The sequence below is a fragment of the Melopsittacus undulatus genome, chromosome 23, assembly GCF_012275295.1.
Source record: "Melopsittacus undulatus isolate bMelUnd1 chromosome 23, bMelUnd1.mat.Z, whole genome shotgun sequence".
NCBI lineage: Eukaryota > Metazoa > Chordata > Aves > Psittaciformes > Psittaculidae > Melopsittacus > Melopsittacus undulatus.
This window is the reverse complement of record NC_047549.1, coordinates 492523-512846: the sequence shown is the minus strand read 5'-3', so window position 1 is coordinate 512846 and position 20324 is coordinate 492523. Positions and strand designations below refer to the sequence as shown.

At 57.8% G+C, this 20324-nt stretch overlaps 1 protein-coding gene and 1 non-coding gene across 5 annotated transcripts; both read left to right on the top strand.

The window, feature by feature from the left end:
- Positions 1 to 1067: 1067 nt before the first annotated feature.
- TNPO2 (transportin 2) lies at positions 1068 to 18394 on the top strand. Of its 4 annotated transcripts, XM_034072001.1 has the most exons (24): positions 1068 to 1183; positions 1687 to 1762; positions 2899 to 3048; positions 3138 to 3244; positions 3683 to 3816; positions 4296 to 4377; positions 4825 to 4947; positions 6375 to 6493; positions 6571 to 6631; positions 7885 to 8050; positions 9415 to 9567; positions 11481 to 11706; positions 12109 to 12280; positions 13832 to 13918; positions 13999 to 14106; positions 14184 to 14342; positions 14417 to 14504; positions 15450 to 15548; positions 16610 to 16705; positions 16810 to 16885; positions 16969 to 17068; positions 17853 to 17927; positions 18023 to 18154; positions 18240 to 18394. In XM_034072001.1, exons 1-23 carry the CDS (start codon positions 1085 to 1087, stop codon positions 18128 to 18130), a joined length of 2664 nt encoding a protein of 887 aa, XP_033927892.1. In that variant the 5' UTR covers positions 1068 to 1084; the 3' UTR covers positions 18131 to 18154; positions 18240 to 18394. The 4 variants fall into 4 exon arrangements, with proteins under 4 accessions (XP_033927892.1, XP_033927895.1, XP_033927894.1 ...); XM_034072002.1 differs by lacking the exons at positions 1068 to 1183; positions 1687 to 1762; positions 2899 to 3048; positions 3138 to 3244; positions 3683 to 3816 and adding an exon at positions 3964 to 3979; XM_034072004.1 differs by lacking the exons at positions 11481 to 11706; positions 12109 to 12280; positions 13832 to 13918; ... (8 more) ...; positions 18023 to 18154; positions 18240 to 18394 and adding an exon at positions 11055 to 11301.
- LOC115946233 (small nucleolar RNA SNORD41) lies at positions 7752 to 7818 on the top strand. The gene has a single exon (XR_004080327.1). It is a non-coding gene; the product is annotated as a small nucleolar RNA SNORD41 (small nucleolar RNA).
- Positions 18395 to 20324: the final 1930 nt, after the last annotated feature.

Sequence of the window (20324 nt, the reverse complement as noted above, 5' to 3'; positions counted from 1 at the left end):
TCGGTAACGGGGGGGGGAGGGGGCGGATATGGCTGTTAACGGGGGGGGAGGGGGGGGCACAAACTGGTCTTTAATGGGGGGGGGTATGGCCGGTAACGGGGATTGTGGGGGGAGGGGGGGTACGGTCGTTAACGGGGGGGGGGAGGGGCACAACCGGGTGTGTTAATGGGGGGGGGATGGGGGGTATGGCCGGTAACGGGGGGGGCAGGGGGGGTATGGACGTTAACGGGGGGGGAGGGTACGGTCAGTAACGGGGGGGGGGATATGGCCTTAACGGGGGGGGAGGGGAGGGGTATGGCCGGTAACGGGGGGGGAGGGGCAGAAACGGGTGTGTTAATGGGGGGGGATGGGGATGGGGATGGGGGGGGGGGGGTATGGTCGGTAACGGGGGGGGAGGGCACAACCGGGTGTGTTAATGGGGGGGGATGGGGATGGGGGGGTGGGGAGGGGGGGGTATGGTCGGTAACGGGGGGGGAGGGCACAACCGGATGCTTTTATGGGGGGGGGATTACGGAGGTCAAAGGAAAGGGGGGAAGGGGTTGTAAATGGGGGGTTATGGGGTCAGTGAGGGGCTATGGGGGGAGGGGGGGCTCTAATACTGGGGTTATGGGGTTAAAGAGGGGCTGGGGGTTGCCAATGGGGGGGGAACAAAGGGGGGGGCTTTAATACTGGGGCTATGGGGTCAAACTGGAGCTAGGGGTTCCAAATGGGGGGGGGAATAAAGGGGGGGTCTAATGTCAGGGTTATGGGGTCAAAAGGGCTGGGGGGGGTCAGGGGGGGCTCTAATACTGGGGTTATGGGGTCAAAGACGGACTGTGGGAGGGGGTAACGGGGGGGCTTTAATACCGGGGTTATGGGGTCAATAAGGGGATGGGGGGGGAAAGGGGGGGGGCTCTAATATCAGGGTTATGGGGTCAAAGAGGGTCTGTGGGGGGGTAAATAGATACCTGTACCCCTTGTATACCCCTTACCCCTATTGCCCCTATTGCCCCCCAGGCTGTGCCCCCCCTTATCTTTGTTGCCCCCCCCAGGCTGTGCCCCCCCCAGTCTGTGCCCCCCCTCCGCAGGCTGTGCCCCCCCCACCATGGACTGGCAGCCGGATGAACAGGGTCTGCAGCAGGTCCTGCAGCTGCTCAAGGACTCACAGTCACCCAACACAGCCACACAGAGAGTGGTGCAGGATGTATCCTACACTGTACCCCATGACCCCCCCCCCCCAACACCCCCTTGTGCCCCCTGACCCCCCCTTGTACCCCCCCAACCCCCCCTTGTAGCCCCAACCCCCCTTGTACCCCCCCTAATACCCCCCCTAACCCCCCCCGTGTCCCCAGCACCCCCCTCATGTCCCCAGCAACCCCCCGTGTCCCCCCCCGTTACCCCTAGCACCATCCCCATGTCCCCAACACCCCCCCATGTACCCAGCACCCCCCCTTACCCCAAGCCCCCCCTTTCACCCCCATCACCCCCCCTGTCCCCAGCACCCCCCATGTACCCCCCCTTGTGTACCCATCACCCCCCCAGCACCCCCCATGTCCCCACCCCCCCGTGTCCCCAACACCCCTGTTACCCCCAGCACCCCCTATGTCCCCAGCACCCCCCCTTGTACCCCCCCCGTGTACCCCCCCACCCCCCCCCCCCATACCCATCCCCCTCCCCCGTCCCCATCATCCTTAACCTCAGCCCCAGAAACTGAAGCAATTGAATCAATTTCCTGATTTCAACAATTACCTGATTTTTGTGCTGACCCGACTGAAATCTGAAGGTCAGAACTGGGGGGGGGAGGGGAGGGGGGGGGGCACGGGGGGGGGAGGGGGGGACACACCACAGGGGTCAATGGGTGGGACACACCACAGGGGTCAATGGGGGGGGGGATGGGACACACCACAGGGGTTTGGGGGGGGGGGATGGGACACACCACAGGGGTTTGGGGGGGGGGATGGGACACACCACAGGGGGTTGGGGGGGGGGATGGGACACACCACAGGGGTCAATGGGGGGGATGGGACACACCACAGGGGTCAATGGGGGGGGATGGGACACACCACAGGGGTCAATGGGGGGGGATGGGACACACCACAGGGGTCAATGGGGGGGGATGGGACACACCACAGGGGTCAATGGGGGGGGATGGGACACACCACAGGGGTCAATGGGGGGGGATGGGACACACCACAGGGGTCAATGGGGGGGATGGGACACACCACAGGGGTCAATGGGGGGGGATGGGACACACCACAGGGGTCAATGGGGGGGGATGGGATACACCACAGGGGTCAATGGGGGGGGATGGGACACACCACAGGGGTCAATGGGGGGGGATGGGACACACCACAGGGGTCAATGGGGGGGTATGGGACACACCACAGGGGTCAATGGGGGGGTTGGGACACACCACAGGGGTTTGGGGGGGGATGGGACACACCACAGGGGTCAATGGGGGGGATGGGACACACCACAGGGGTCAATGGGGGGGATGGGACACACCACAGGGGTCAATGGGGGGGATGGGACACACCACAGGGGTTTGGGGGGGGAGGACAGGGACACACCACAGGGGTCAATGGGGGGGTCACACCACAGGGGTTTGGGGGGGGGATGGGACACACCACAGGGGTCAATGGGGGGGACACACCACAGGGGTCAATGGGGGGGACACACCACAGGGGTTTGGGGGGGGGGACAGGAACAAACCACAGGGGTCAATGGGGGGGACACACCACAGGGGTGTGGGGGGGGGGACAGGAACAAACCACAGGGGTCAATGGGGGGGACACACCACAGGGGTTTGGGGGGGGACGGGGGGAGATGGACGATACCACAGGGGTATGTGGGGGGGGGGACACCATAGGGTGGTGATGTGGGGGTGTCCTGACCCCCTCTAACCCTCTCCCCCCCCAGACGAACCCACCCGCTCCCTGAGTGGTCTGATCCTCAAGAACAATGTCAAGGCTCATTTCCAGAGCTTCCCCCAGCCAGTGGCTGAGTTCATCAAGCAGGAATGTCTCAATCACATAGGGGATGCCTCATCCCTCATCAGAGCCACCATCGGTCAGTGGGGGGGTCCCCAAACCCCCTGACCCCCCCCGTGCTGTGGACCCCCCCCGTGTCCATGCTCAGGACCCCCCCTGTCCATGCAGGTATCCTCATCACAACCATCGCATCCAAGGGGGAGCTGCAGATGTGGCCGGAGCTGCTGCCCCAGCTCTGCAGCCTGCTCAACTCTGAGGACTACAACACATGTGAGGTAGGGGGGGGACATGGGGGGGGGGCATATATGGGGCTGACCAGGGGTCAATGGGGGGAGGACATCTATGGGGGGGGGGGGGTTCAATGGGGGGACATCTATGGGGGTGTCCATAGATATGGACCCTATGGGTCCATCTATGGGACTGACCCCCCCCATGGGGGGATCAATGGGGGGGACATCTATGGAGCTGACCAGGGGTCAATGGGGGGGACATCTATGGGGGGGACATCTATGGGGGGGTCAATGGGGGGGGACATCTATGGGGGGGTCAATGGGGGGGACGTCAATGGGGGGGGACATCTATGGGGCTGACATCTATGGATGGGTCCATAGATACAGACCCTATGGGTCCATCTATGGGGCTGACCCCCCCCCATAGGGGGGTCAGTGGGGGGGGGGGTCTATCTATGGGTCTGACCCCCCCCTGGCACACAGGGAGCGTTTGGGGCCCTGCAGAAGATCTGTGAGGACTCCTCAGAGCTCCTGGACAGTGATGCCCTGAACCGACCCCTGAACATCATGATCCCCAAGTTCCTGCAGTTCTTCAAGCACTGCAGCCCCAAAATCAGGTACTGGGGTTTGGGGGTACACCCACTGCAGCCCCATAGGGGTGTTGGGGAGGGGTTTGGGGGTAAACCCACTGCAGCCCCATAGGGGTGTTGGGGAGGGGTTTGGGGGTACACCCATAGGGGTGTTGGGGTGCTGCCCCCAGCACTGCAGCCCCAAGATCAGGTATTGGGGGGGGTTTGGGGGTACACCCACTGCGGCCCCATAGGGGTGTTGGGGTGATGCCCCCAGCCCCAAGATCAGGTATTGGGGGGGGGGTTTGGGGGTACACCCATAGGGGTGATTGGGGCTGCCCCACTGCTCCTGTCCCCATGTACTAACCCACACAAACCCCATCCAGGTCTCTGGGGTAGGGGGTTTGGGGCTGCCCCACTGCTGTCCCCATGTACTAACCCACACAAACCCCATACATTGCACTGGGTTAGGGGTTTGGGGCTGCCCCACTGCTCCTGTCCCCATAACCCACACAAACCCCATCCAGGTCTCACGCCATCGCCTGTGTCAACCAGTTCATCATGGACCGAGCTCAGGCCCTGATGGAGAACATTGACACCTTCATTGAGGTGAGTGGGTTCCCTATGGGGCAGCTCTATGGGGTGGGCAGCCCCATAGGGGGGCAGCCCCATAGGGGGGACACCATTAAGTGTGTACCCCCCATGTCCCTTCATTGAGGTGAGTGGGTTCCCTATGGGACAGCCCCATAGGGTGACACCATTAAGTGTGTACCCCCCATGTCCCTTCATTGAGGTGAGTGGGTGCCCTATGGGAGCAGCTCTATGGGGTGGGCAGCCCTATAGGGGAGCAGCCCCATAGGGGGGACACCAGTAAGTGTGTGTGTAACCCCCATGTCCCTTCATTGAGGCGAGTGGGTTCCCTATGGGGCAGCCCCATAGGGTGACACCATTAAGTGTGTACCCCCCATGTCCCTTCATTGAGGTGAGTGGGTGCCCTATGGGGCAGCCCCATAGGGTGACACCATTAAGTGTATGTACCCCCCATGTCCCCCCCAGCACCTCTTTGCCCTGGCTGTGGACGAGGACCCCGAGGTGAGGAAGAACGTGTGTCGTGCCCTGGTGATGCTGTTGGAGGTCCGCATCGACCGCCTGATCCCCCACATGCACAGCATCATCCAGGTGAGTACACCCCACAGGGGGTGACAGACCCCATTGAACCCCCATTGAACCCCCATTGAACCCCCATTGAATCCCCATTGAACCCCCATTGAACCCCCATTGAACCCCCATTGAACACCCATTGAACACCCATTGAACCCCCATTGAACCCCCATTGAAACCCCATTGAACCCCATTGAACCCCCATTGAACACCCATTGAACCCCCATTGAACCCCATTGAACCCCCATTGAACCCCATTGAACCCCCATTGAACCCCCATTGAACCCCCATTGAACCCCATTGAACCCCATTGAACCCCCATTGAACACCCATTGAACCCCCATTGAACCCCCATTGAAACCCCATTGAACCCCCACTGAACCCCCATTGAACCCCCATTGAACCCCCATTGAACCCCCATTGAACCCCATTGAAACCCCATTGAACCCCCATTGAACCCCATTGAACCCCCATTGAACCCCCATTGAACCCCCATTGAATCCCCATTGAACCCCCATTGAACCCCCATTGAACCCCCATTGAACCCCATTGAACACCCATTGAACCCCCATTGAACCCCATTGAACCCCCATTGAACCCCCATTGAAACCCCATTGAACCCCCATTGAACCCCCATTGAACCCCTTTGAACCCCCATTGAACCCCCATTGAACCCCCATTGAACCCCCATTGAACCCCCATTGAACCCCATTGAACCCCATTGAACCCCCATTGAACCCCCATTGAACCCCCATTGAACCCCATTGAACCCCCATTGAACCCCATTGAACACCCATTGAACCCCCATTGAACCCCATTGAACCCCCATTGAACCCCATTGAACCCCTATTGAACCCCCATTGAACCCCCATTGAACCCCCATTGAACCCCCATTGAACCCCATTGAACCCCATTGAACCCCCATTGAACCCCATTGTACCCCCATTGAACCCCATTGAACCCCCATTGAAACCCCATTGAAACCCATTGAACCCCATTGAACCCCCATTGAACCCCATTGAACCCCCATTGAACCCCCATTGAACCCCCATTGAACCCCCATTGAACCCCATTGAACCCCATTGAACCCCCATTGAACCCCATTGAACCCCATTGAACCCCCATTGAACCCCCATTGAACCCCATTGAACCCCCATTGAACCCCATTGAACCCCCATTGAACCCCCATTGAACCCCATTGAACCCCCATTGAACCCCCATTGAACACCCATTGAACCCCCATTGAACCCCCATTGAACCCCCATTGAACACCCATTGAACACCCATTGAACCCCCATTGAACCCCATTGTACCCCCATTGAACCCCATTGAACCCCCATTGAAACCCCATTGAAACCCATTGAACCCCATTGAACCCTATTGAACCCCCATTGAACCCCCATTGGTGGGTATTGGGGTTCACGTGTCCCCCCCTTCCCATGCAGTACATGCTGCAGAGGACACAGGACCCTGATGAGAACGTGGCCCTGGAGGCCTGTGAGTTCTGGTTGACGTTGGCTGAACAGCCCATCTGCAAGGAGGTGTTGACCTCCCATCTGGTGCAGTGAGTGCTTAGGGCACCTACAGCTCACCCCATAGCGACCCCAGGACCCTCCTGACCCCTTTGTTCACCTGTTCCAGGCTTATCCCTATCCTGGTCAATGGGATGAAGTACTCGGAGATTGACATCATCCTGCTCAAGGTGTGGGGATGGGAATGGGGATGGGGATGGGAATGGGGATGGGGATGGGGATGGGGATGGGGAGGGGGATGGGGATGGGGATGGGGATGGGGATGGGATGGGGATGGGGATGGGGATGGGGATGGGATGGGGATGGGATGGGAATGGGATGGGAATGGGGATGGGGATGGGGATGGGGATGGGGATGGGAATGGGAATGGGGATGGGAATGGGGATGGGAATGGGGATGGGGATGGGAATGGGGATGGGGATGGGGATGGGAATGGGGATGGGGATGGGAATGGGAATGGGGATGGGAATGGGGATGGGGATGGGAATGGGGATGGGGATGGGAATGGGATGGGGATGGGGATGGGAATGGGGATAGGGATGGGGATGGGAATGGGAATGGGATGGGAATGGGGATGGGGATGGGATGGGGATGGGAATGGGGATGGGATGGGGATGGGAATGGGATGGGGATGGGGATGGGATGGGGATGGGAATGGGGATGGGAATGGGGATGGGAAGGGGAATGGGAATGGGAATGGGGATGGGGATGGGGAGGGGGATGGGATGGGATGGGGATGGGATGGGAATGGGGATGGGGATGGGAATGGGGATGGGGATGGGATGGGGATGGGGATGGGAATGGGAATGGGAAGGGGGATGGGAATGGGGAGGGGGGTCCTTCTATGCCTCATTGTGCTCTATGGGGCTGGATGGGGTTAAACTGGGAGTCTGGTTAAACTGGGAGTCCAGTTAAACTGGGAGTCCGGTTAAACTGGGAGTCCAGTTAAACTGGGAGTCCAGTTAAACTGGGAGTCCGGTTAAACTGGGAGTCCGGTTAAACTGGGAGTCTAGTTAAACTGGGAGTCTAGTTAAACTGGGAGTCTAGTTAAACTGGGAGTCCAGTTAAACTGGGAGTCTAGTTAAACTGGGAGTCCAGTTAAACTGGGAGTCCAGTTAAACTGGGAGTCTGGTTAAACTGGGAGTCCAGTTAAACTGGGAGTCCAGTTAAACTGGGAGTCTAGTTAAACTGGGAGTCCAGTTAAACTGGGAGTCCAGTTAAACTGGGAGTCCAGTTAAACTGGGAGTCTGGTTAAACTGGGAGCCCAGTTAAACTGGTCCAGCAGGACCCCTGGATGTGATGACAGCCTCAGAGCTGACACTGCTGATGGTTGTTGTGTTCGTACTGTCTGATCCATGGGGCTGAGCATCTATAGGGCTGGGCTGTGGGTTCCTGCCCCATTGATCCCCATTGGTGTCTATAGGGGGACGTGGAGGAGGACGAGGCCATTCCCGACAGTGAGCAGGACATCAAGCCCAGGTTCCATAAGTCCCGCACGGTCACATTGCAGCATGAGGAGGAGAGAGCTCAGGACCCAGAGGAGGCTGAGGATGAGGATGATGATGATACCTTGTCTGACTGGAACCTGAGTATGGGGATAGAGCAGCACCTATGGGGGATAACAGCTACATGGGGTGGGGATCTATGGGGTGGGATGGAGATCAATGGGGTGGGATGGAGATCAATGGGGTGGGATGAAGATCAATGGGGTGGGATGGAGATCAATGGGGTGGGATGGAGATCAATGGGGTGGAGATCAGTGGGATGGGATGGAGATCAATGGGGTGGGATGGAGCTCAATGGGGTGGGATGGAGATCAATGGGATGGGATGGAGATCAATGGGGTGGGATGGAGATCAATGGGGCGGGATGGAGATCAATGGGGTGGGATGGAGATCAATGGGGTGGGATGGAGATCAATGGGGTGGGATGGAGATCAATGCGATGGAGATCTATGGGGTGGGATGGAGATCAATGGGATGGAGCTCAATGGGATGGGATGGAGATCAATGGGGTGGGATGGAGATCAATGGGATGGAGCTCAATGGGATGGGATGGAGATCAATGGGGTGGGATGGAGATCAGTGGGATGGGATGAAGATCAATGGGATGGGATGGAGATCAATGGGGTGGGATGGAGATCAATGGGATGGGATGGAGCTCAATGGGATGGAGCTCTATGGGATGGGATGGAGATCAATGGGGTGGGATGGAGATCAATGGGGTGGGATGGAGCTCAATGGGGTGGGATGAAGATCAATGGGATGGAGCTCAATGGGGTGGGATGGAGCTCTATGGGGTGGGATGGAGCTCAATGGGATGGGATGAAGCTCTATGGGGTGGGATGGAGCTCTATGGGGTGGGATGGAGCTCAATGGGGTGGGATGGAGATCAATGAGGTGGGATGGAGATCAGTGGGATGGGATGAAGATCAATGGGATGGGATGGAGATCAATGGGGTGGGATGGAGATCAATGGGGTGGGATGGAGCTCAGTGGGGTGGGATGAAGCTCAATGGGGTGGGATGGAGCTCAATGGGGTGGGATGGAGCTCAGTGGGGTGGGATGGAGATCAATGGGGTGGGATGGAGATCAATGGGGTGGAGCTCAATGGGGTGGGATGAAGATCAATGGGATGGAGCTCAATAGGGTGGGATGAAGATCAATGGGATGGAGCTCAATGGGATGGGATGGAGCTCAATGGGATGGGATGGAGCTCAATGGGGTGGGATGGAGATCAATGGGGTGGGATGAAGATCAATGGGATGGAGCTCTATGGGGTGGGATGGAGATCAATGGGGTCGGATGAAGATCAATGGGATGGAGCCCAATGGGGTGGGATGAGCTCTATGGGGTGGGATGAGCTCAATGGGGTGGGATGAAGCTCTATGGGGTGGATCTCTATGGGGTGGGATTGGGGTTCTATGCGGTGGGCCTGACCTCCTGCCCCATAGGGAAGTGCTCGGCTGCTGCTCTGGATGTCCTGGCCAACGTGTTCCGGGAGGAGCTGCTCCCACATCTGCTCCCACTGCTCAAGGAGCTGCTTTTCCACCCGGAATGGGTCATCAAGGAGTCCGGGATCCTGGTGCTGGGAGCCATAGCTGAAGGTGGGTGATGGAGCCATGATGGGTGATGGAGCCATAGCTGAAGGTGGGTGATGGAGCCAGAGCTGAAGGTGGGTGATGGGTGATGGAGCCATAGCTGAAGGTGGGTGATGGGTGATGGAGCCATAGCTGAAGGTGGGTGATGGAGCCAGAGCTGAAGGTGGGTGATGGGTGATGGAGCCATAGCTGAAGGTGGGTGATGGAGCCAGAGCTGAAGGTGGGTGATGGGTGATGGAGCCATAGCTGAAGGTGGGTGATGGAGCCAGAGCTGAAGGTGGGTGATGGAGCCATGATGGGTGATGGAGCCATAGCTGAAGGTGGGTGATGGAGCCATGATGGGTGATGGAGCCATAGCTGAGGGTGGGTAATGGAGCCATAGCTGAAGGTGGGTGATGGAGCCAGAGCTGAAGGTGGGTGATGGAGCCATGATGGGTGATGGAGCCATGATGGGTGATGGAGCCATAGCTGAAGGTGGGTGATGGAGCCATGATGGGTGATGGAGCCATGATGGGTGATGGAGCCATAGCTGAAGGTGGGTGATGGAGCCATGATGGGTGATGGAGCCATAGCTGAAGGTGGGTGATGGAGCCAGAGCGGAAGGTGGGTGATGGAGCCAGAGCTGAAGGTGGGTGATGGAGCCAGAGCTGAAGGTGGGTGATGGAGCCAGAGCGGAAGGTGGGTGATGGAGCCATGATGGGTGATGGAGCCAGAGCGGAAGGTGGGTGATGGAGCCATGATGGGTGATGGAGCCATAGCTGAAGGTGGGTGATGGAGCCAGAGCTGAAGGTGGGTGATGGGTGCTCAGGGTGATGGGTGCTCAGGGTGCCCATAGCTGAAGGTGGATGCTGCACTCATGGCACTGGGTGTCATAGCCGATGATGGGTGTTGGTGTGTGTGACTGTACCGGTGCCCACAGGCTGTATGCAGGGGATGGTTCCCTACCTGATGATGGGTGTTGGTGTATGTCTGACTGTACTGGTACCCACAGGCTGTATGCAGGGGATGGTTCCTTACCTGATGATGGTTGTTGGTGTATGTCTGACTGTACCGGTACCCACAGGCTGTATGCAGGGGATGGTTCCATAGCCAATGATGGGTGTTGGTGTATGTCTGACTGTACCTGTACCCACAGGCTGTATGCAGGGGATGGTTCCTTACCTGATGATGGGTGTTGCTGTATGTCTGACTGTACCGGTACCCACAGGCTGTATGCAGGGGATGGTTCCTTACCTGATGATGGTTGTTGGTGTATGTCTGACTGTACCGGTACCCACAGGCTGTATGCAGGGGATGGTTCCATAGCCAATGATGGGTGTTGGTGTATGTCTGACTGTACCTGTACCCACAGGCTGTATGCAGGGGATGGTTCCTTACCTGATGATGGTTGTTGGTGTATGTCTGACTGTACCGGTACCCACAGGCTGTATGCAGGGGATGGTTCCATAGCCAATGATGGGTGTTGGTGTGTCTGACTGTACCGGTACTCACAGGCTGCATGCAGGGGATGGTTCCTTACCTGATGATGGGTGTTGGTGTATGTCTGACTGTACCTGTACCCACAGGCTGCATGCAGGGGATGGTTCCTTACCTGATGATGGGTGTTGGTGTATGTCTGACTGTACCTGTACCCACAGGCTGTATGCAGGGGATGGTTCCATAGCCAATGATGGGTGTTGGTGTGTCTGACTGTACCGGTACCCACAGGCTGTATGCAGGGGATGGTTCCTTACCTGATGATGGGTGTTGCTGTGTGTGACTGTACCGGTACCCACAGGCTGTATGCAGGGGATGGTTCCATAGCCAATGATGGTTGTTGGTGTGTGTGACTGTACCTGTACCCACAGGCTGTATGCAGGGGATGGTTCCATAGCCAATGATGGGTGTTGGTGTGTGTCTGACTGTACCTGTACCCACAGGCTGCATGCAGGGGATGGTTCCCTACCTCCCTGAGCTGATCCCACACCTGATCCGGTGTCTGGCTGACAAGAAGGCTCTGGTTCGCTCCATCGCCTGTTGGACCCTCAGCCGCTATGCTCATTGGGTTGTCAGCCAACCACCGGACATGTACCTGAAGCCTCTGATGACAGAGCTGCTCAAGCGCATCCTCGACAGCAACAAGCGGGTGCAGGAGGCTGCTTGCAGGTATTGGGGTGTTGGGGACACCCTTTGGGGTTGGGGTGTTGGGGGGGATGGGGTTGGAGGGTGATGAATGGGGCAGAGCAGGAGATAGGGGTTGAGTGGTCTGGAGATGGGAATGGGGATGGAGAAGGATCCAAGGGGACTTTAGGGCTGTTCCAATGGGACACAAGGAACCTGGAGAGGGACTTGGGATAAGGGATGGAGGAATGGGATGAAGAGGAAGAGATTTGGGATGAAGAGGAAGAGATTTGGGATGAGGACCAACACCTTTGAATGGGATGAATTAGGGTTAGAGCATCAGGATGAAGGTCTATGGGTCTGTGCAATGGGTTACATGGAGGTTGGGATGGAGCATCCCCAGCAGTGTTATGGGGTGACCCTGACCCTCCTCCTCCTCCTCCTCAGCGCCTTCGCCACCCTGGAGGAAGAGGCCTGCACGGAACTGGTCCCATACCTGAGCTTCATACTGGACACACTGGTCTTTGCCTTTGGCAAGTACCAGCACAAGAACCTGCTCATCCTCTATGATGCTATTGGCACCTTGGCTGACTCTGTGGGGCACCACCTGAACCAACCGGTATGGAGTGGGGTGTCCCATTGACCCCATTGGGGTACAGTGTGGGGTGTCCCATTCACCCCATTCACCCCATTGGGGTACAGTGTGGGGTGTCTCATTGACCCCATTCACCCCATTGGGGTATGGTGTGGGGTGTCCCATTCACCCCATTATGGTAGTGTGGGGTGTCCCATTGACCCTATTGGGGTACAGTGTGGGGTGTCCCATTGACCCCATTGTGGTGGTGTGGGGTGTCCCATTGACCCCATTGGGGTACAGTGTGGGGTGTCCCATTGACCCCATTGGGGTACAGTGTGGGGTGTCCCATTGACCCCATTGTGGTAGTGTGGGGTGTCCCATTCACCCCATTGGGGTACGGTGTGGGGTGTCCCATTGACCCCATTGTGGTAGTGTGGGGTGTCCCATTGACCCCATTGGGGTAGTGTGGGGTGTCCCATTGACCCCATTGGGGTACAGTGTGGGGTGTCCCATTCACCCCATTGACCCCACTGTGGTAGTGTGGGGTGTCCCATTGACCCCATTGTGGTAGTGCGGGGTGTCCCATTGACCCCATTGGGGTATGGTGTGGGGTGTCCCATTGACCCCACTGGGGTACAGTGTGGGGTGTCCCATTGACCCCACTGGGGTACAGTGTGGGGTGTCCATTGACCCCATTGGGGTAGTGTGGGGTGTCCCATTCACCCCATTGGGGTACAGTGTGGGGTGTCCCATTCACCCCATTGGGGTAGTGTGGGGTGTCCCATTGACCCCATTGGGGTAGTGTGGGGTGTCCCATTCACCCCATTGTGGTAGTGTGGGGTGTCCCATTGACCCCATTGTGGTAGTGTGGGGTGTCCCATTGACCCTATTGGGGTACAGTGTGGGGTGTCCCATTGACCCCATTGGGGTATGGTGTGGGGTGTCCCATTGACCCCAATGGGGTAGTGTGGGGTGTCCCATTGACCCCATTGGGGTATGGTGTGGGGTGTCCCATTGACCCCATTGGGGTACAGTGTGGGGTGTCCCATTGACCCCATTGGGGTATGGAGTGGGGTGTCCCATTGACCCCATTGGGGTAGTGTGGGGTGTCCCATTGACCCCATTGGGGTACAGTGTGGGGTGTCCCATTGACCCCATTGGGGTACACTGTGGGGTGTCCCATTGACCCCATTGGGGTACAGTGTGGGGTGTCCCATTGACCCCATTGGGGTACGGTGTGGGGTGTCCCATTGACCCCATTGGGGTAGTGTGGGATGTCCCATTAACCCCATTGGGGTATGGTGTGGGGTGTCCCATTGACCCCATTGGGGTACAGTGTGGGGTGTCCCATTGACCCCACTGGGGTAGTGTGGGGTGTCCCATTCACCCCATTATGTCCCTCCCCATAACCCAGACCTGGGACCTATGATGACAAATCCCAACAGACATTCGAATCCCGAAGTCTCAGTGTGGATCCCATTGCTCTGATGGTCCCTGTGGTTATGGGGGTGACATGGGGGGTTCCCCCATCCCGGACCCCATTCCCGGACCCCATTCCTGGACCCCATTCCCATACTGGGATCTCCCCATTAGGAATACATCCAGAAGCTGATGCCTCCTCTCATCCAGAAGTGGAACGAGCTCAAGGATGAAGACAAGGACCTGTTCCCATTACTGGAGGTGAACTGGGAGCCCCATAGGTCACCATATGGGACCTGCTCCCCCTCCCACCCCATAACCACCCTCCCCATCCCCTACAGTGCCTGTCCTCGGTGGCCACCGCCCTACAAAGTGGCTTCCTGCCCTATTGTGAGCCCGTCTACCAACGCTGTGTGACCCTGGTGCAGAAGACCCTGGCCCAAGCCATGGTGAGCTGGGTGCTGGGGCTGTTGTTGGGCTGTATCCCCCCCACCATGGGGTGACACTGGAGGACCTACACCCCCAGATGTACAACCAACACCCGGAGCAATACGAGGCCCCAGATAAGGACTTTATGATCGTGGCCCTGGACCTGCTCAGTGGCCTGGCTGAAGGTCTTGGTTGCCACGTGGAGCAGTTGGTGGCCAGGAGCAACATCATGACCCTGCTGTTCCAGTGCATGCAGGTAAATGGGGGGACCCCCTGACCCCATAACCATTGGGGTCCCCTATGGGGTCACCCATTGCCTGTGCCCCATAGGACACCATGCCCGAGGTGCGGCAGAGCTCCTTCGCCCTCCTGGGGGACCTGACCAAGGCTTGTTTCGTGCATGTCAAGCCCTGTATTGGTGGGTATGGGGCTGGAATGGGGGGGGGGGACCCCAAAGTGATGGGGGGAACCCAAAGTGATGGGGGGGACCCCAAAGTGATGGGGGGAACCCAAAGTGATGGGGGGAACCCAAAGTGATGGGGGAGACCCCAAAGAGATGGGGGGGAATGATGGGGGTGACCCCAAAGTGATGGGGGGGAACCCAAAGTGATGGGGGGGACACCAAAGTGATGGGGGGACCCCAAGATGATGGGGGAGACCCCAAAGAGATGGGGGGGAATGATGGGGGTGACCCCAAAGTGATGGGGGGGAATGATGGGGGTGACCCCAAAGTGATGGGGGGGAACCCAAAGTGATGGGGGGGACACCAAAGTGATGGGGGAACCCAAAGTGATGGGGGGAACCCAAGATGATGGGGGGGACCCCAAAGTGATGGGGGGAACCCCAAAATGATATGGGGGGGAACCCCAAAGTGATGGGGAGGGAACCACAAAGTGATGGGGGGAACCCCAAGATGATGGGGGGAACCCAAAGTGATGGGGGGGACCCCAAAATGATGGGGGGAACCCAAAGTGATGGGGGGGACCCCAAGATGATGGGGGGACCCCAAAGTGATGGGGGGGAGCCCAAAGTGATGGGGGGAACCCCAAAGTGATGGGGGGAACCCCAAAGTGATGGGGGAGAACCCAAAGTGAAGGGGGGACCCAAAGTGATGGGGGGGAACCCAAAGTGAAGGGGGGACCCAAAGTGATGGGGGGGAGCCCAAAGTGATGGGGGGAACCCCAAAGTGATGGGGGGAACCCCAAAGTGATGGGGGGACCCCAAAACGATGGGGGGACCCCAAAGTGATGGGGGGAACCCCAAAATGATGGGGGGGGACCACAAAGTGATGGGGGGACCCCAAAGTGATGGGGGGGACCCCAAGATGATGGGGGGGGGTCGCATTGAGTCTGTTCCCCCCCAGCTGAGTTCATGCCTATCTTGGGCACCAACCTGAACCCCGAGTTCATCTCTGTGTGCAACAATGCGACCTGGGCCATTGGGGAGATCTGTATGCAGATGGGTGAGTGCTTTGGACCCCATAGACCCCATAGACCCCCTAGACCCCCCATAGACCCCATAGACCCCTATAGACCCCCATAGAGCCCCATAGAACCCATAGACCCCCATAGACCCCCATAGACCCCCACAGACCCCCATAGACCCCCATAGACCCCCATAGACCCCTATAGACCCCATAGACCCCCATAGACACCACAGACCCCCATAGACCCCATAGACCCCCACAGACCCCCATAGACCCCCACAGACCCCCATAGACCCCCATAGACCCCCATAGACCCCCATAGACCCCTATAGACCCCTATAGACCCCTATAGACCCCATAGACCCCTATAGACCCCTATAGACCCCTATAGACCCCATAGACCCCCATAGACACCCATAGACCCCCACAGACCTCCATAGACCCCCATAGACCCCCATAGCCCCCCATAGACCCCCATAGACACCCATAGACCCCATAGACCCCCATAGACCCCCATAGACCCCCCATAGACACCCATAGACCCCCACAGACCCCCATAGACCCCCACAGACCCCCATAGACACCCATAGACACCCATAGACCCCCATAGACCCCCACAGACCCCCATAAACCCCCATAGACCCCTATAGACCCCTATAGACCCCATAGACCCCCATAGACCCCATAGACCCCCATAGACACCCATAGCCCCCCATAGACCCCCATAGACCCCCATAGACCCCATAGACCCCCATAGACCCCCATAGACCCCTATAGACCCCCATAGACCCCCATAGACCCCATAGACCCCCATAGACCCCCATAGACCCCCATAGACCCCTATAGACACCCATAGCCCCGCACAGACCCCCATAGACCCCATAGACACCCATAGACCCCATAGACCCCCATAGACCCCCATAGACCCTGTAGACCACCATAGACCCCATAGACCCCCATAGACCCCATAGACCCCCATAGACCCCATAGACCCCTATAGACCCCCATAGACCCCCCATAGACCCCCCATAGACCCCCATAGACCCCCCCAAAGCTCAGCTGTGCTCCCCAATCCTAATACCCCCCATTGATTGTAGGGGCAGAGATGCAGCCATATGTGCAGATGGTCCTCAACAACCTGGTGGAGATCATCAATCGCCCCAACACCCCCAAAACCCTATTAGAAAACACAGGTAAATGGGGGTACAGCATATAGGGGACCCCTATATGGGATCTGGGGGGGTGGGGGGGGCTCGTTCCCATACTGTACCCCCCAAACCCCCTCCTGTCCCCCTAGCCATCACCATAGGGCGCTTGGGCTTCGTGTGCCCGCAGGAGGTGGCCCCTATGCTGCAGCAGTTCATCCGGCCATGGTGAGTTATGGGGCCGGGTTTTGGGGTCCCCCCCATGTAATAGGGTGGCAGGTGTCAGTGAACCCCATTTCCTTCCATCCCAGGTGCACATCCCTAAGGAACATCCGGGATAATGAAGAGAAGGACTCAGCTTTCAGAGGCATCTGTGTGATGATTGGGGTCAACCCTGGGGGGGTCGTGCAGGTATATGGGGTTTGGGGTTATAATGGGGTATCCCATTATAAGGGGGTACCTATTATAAGGGGGTACCTATTATAAGGGGGTATCCCATTATAAGGGGTTATCCCATTATAAGGGGGTATCCCATTATAAGGGGGTACCTATTATAAGGGGGTATCCCATTATAAGGGGGTATCCCATTATAAGGGGGTATCCCATTATAAGGGGGTACCTATTATAAGGGGGTATCCCATTATAAGGGGGTATCCCATTATAAGGGGGTACCTATTATAAGGGTGTATCCCATTATAAGGGGGTATCCCATTATAAGGGGGTATCCCATTATAAAGGGTATCCCATTCTAAGGGGGTATCCCATTATAAGGGGGTATCCCATTATAAGGGGGTATCCCATTATAAGGGGTATCCCATTATAAGGGGTATCCCATTATAAGAGGGTATCCCATTATAAGGGGTTATCCCATTATAAGGGGTATCCCATTATAAGGGGTATCCCATTATAAGAGGGTATCCCATTATAAGGGGTTATCCCATTATAAGGGGGTATCCCATTATAAGGGAGTATCCCATTCTAAGGGGGTATCCCATTATAAGGGAGTATCCCATTATAAGGGGTTATCCCATTATAAGGGTGTATCCCATTATAAGGGGGTATCCCATTATAAGGGGGTATTCCATTATAAGGGGTAATCCCATTATAAGGGGGTATTCCATTATAAAGGGGTATCCCATTATAAGGGGGTATCCCATTATAAGGGTTATCCCATTATAACACTCCCCCCATTCAGGACTTCATCTTCTTCTGTGATGCTGTCGCATCCTGGATGAGCCCCAAAGACGACCTACGGGATATGTTCTATAAGGTCAGGAAGGGACATTATGGGGACCCCCCCCCAAAATGAGGGGTCCCCTTCCCCATCCCATATCCCATATCCCATATCCCATATCCCATCTCCAGATCCTTCATGGCTTCAAGGACCAGGTTGGGGATGAAAACTGGCAGCAGTTCTCGGAGCAGTTCCCACCTCTGCTCAAGGACAGACTTGCAGCTTTCTATGGGGTTTAAGCCAGGCTTAAGCATCGGGATCAGGTCCGGGGGTAACCACACAGGGGGTAAATGGGACCCTCTATGGGGTCAGACCCCCCCATTGAACCCCCTTTACCCCTTCCTATAGGTCGGGAAGCTGTTGGGACAGCAGATGGGAGCGGACGAGCCCCCAATGACCCGGGGATGGGTTTGGGGGTGCCCCACAGTGCACCCCAACCCCATGGGGGGGGGGGTCCCCCCATTGCTTTGACCCCCAGGGTGTGTGAAGGGGAAGGAAGGGATAGGGGGGTTGGGGGTGGGGGGGGGTCCCCCCTGGATAGGGAACCCCAAATCCCATAGGGGGGGGAGGGGAGAGTAAAAACAAGGGCGAATGGGTCCAAAATTGGGGATCCCCCCCCCCTTTAACCGTTGTAGGATGTCCCCTCCCCCCCCCCGCATGGTGCCTCCTCCCCCACCCCATCCTATAGAACATATAGAGCGGCCCCGAGGGGGGGGGGGGGGGGGGTAAGAAGTGGGGGGAGGGGGAGGGGCACCGGGGGGGGGGAGGGGTCATGTGACCTTCGTCGTGAGCCAATCGGTGCCACGTTTATTGTGGTTTCTTTGCCCGTTTTGGTTGTTTTCTACCGTTTACATTGGGGGGGGTTGGGGGGTCCCGAAGGGAGGGGGGGGGGAGGGGGGGGGGGGAGGGGAGTCACCCACCCCCCCTTATCCTGCTCGGTAAAGAGTCTGTTGTTGGGGGTCACGGATCCGGTGTCGTTTGTTATGGGGGGGAACGGGGGTTGGTACTGGTGGTACTGGTGTTGTTATGGGGACACACACACACACAGGGGTCGGTACCGGTGGTACCGGTGTTGTTATGGGGACACACACACACACGAGGGTCGGTACCGGTGGTACCGGTGTTGTTATGGACACACACACACACAAGGGTCGGTACCGGTGGTACCGGTGTTGTTATGGGGACACACACACACACATGGGGGTCGGTACCGGTGGTACCGGTGTTGTTATGGGGACACACACACACACAAGGGTCGGTACCGGTGGTACCGGTGTTGTTATGGGGACACACACACACACACAAGGGTCGGTACCGGTGGTACCGGTGTTGTTACGGGGACACACACACACACAGGGGTCGGTACCGGTGGTACCGGTGTTGTTATGGGGACACACACACACACACAAGGGTCGGTACCGGTGGTACCGGTGTTGTTATGGGGACACACACACACACACCAGGGTCGGTACCGGTGGTACTGGTGTTGTTATGGGGACACACACACACACACGAGGGTCGGTACCGGTGGTACCGGTGTTGTTATGGGGTCACACACACACCAGGGTCGGTACCGGTGGTACTGGTGTTGTTATGGGGACACACACACACACACACAAGGGTCGGTACCGGTGGTACTGGTGTTGTTATGGGGACACACACACACGAGGGTCGGTACCGGTGGTACCGGTGTTGTTATGGGGACACACACACACGAGGGTCGGTACCGGTGGTACTGGTGTTGTTATGGGGACACACACACACACAAGGGTCGGTACCGGTGGTACCGGTGTTGTTATGGGGACACACACACACAAGGGTCGGTACCGGTGGTACCGGTGTTGTTATGGGGACACACACACACACAAGGGTCGGTACCGGTGGTACCGGTGTTGTTATGGGGACACACACACACACACGAGGGTCGGTACCGGTGGTACCGGTGTTGTTATGGGGACACACACACACGGGGGTCGGTACCGGTGGTACCGGTGTTGTTATGGGGACACACACACAAGGGTCGGTACCGGTGGTACCGGTGTTGTTATGGGGACACACACAAGGGTCGGTACCGGTGGTACCGGTGTTGTTATGGGGACACACACAAGGGTCGGTACTGGTGGTACTGGTGTTGTTATGGGGACACACACACAGGGGTCGGTACCGGTGGTACCGGTGTTGTTATGGGGACACACACACACAAGGGTCGGTACCGGTGGTACCGGTGTTGTTATGGGGACACACACACACACAGGGGTCGGTACCGGTGGTACTGGTGTTGTTATGGGGACACACACACACACACAAGGGTCGGTACCGGTGGTACCGGTGTTGTTATGGGGACACACACACACACAAGGGTCGGTACCGGTGGTACCGGTGTTGTTATGGGGACACACACACACACACAAGGGTCGGTACCGGTGGTACTGG

Bases quoted from the DNA above. Each gene is read 5' to 3' on its own strand.
- TNPO2 (XM_034072001.1), top strand. From the start codon at position 1,085: ATGGACTGGCAGCCGGATGAACAGGGTCTGCAGCAGGTCCTGCAGCTG. The intron at 6,494-6,570 runs GTGAGTGCTTAG...CACCTGTTCCAG, and splicing joins TTGACCTCCCATCTGGTGCA to GCTTATCCCTATCCTGGTCA. The intron at 15,549-16,609 runs GTGAGTGCTTTG...CATTGATTGTAG, and splicing joins GGAGATCTGTATGCAGATGG to GGGCAGAGATGCAGCCATAT.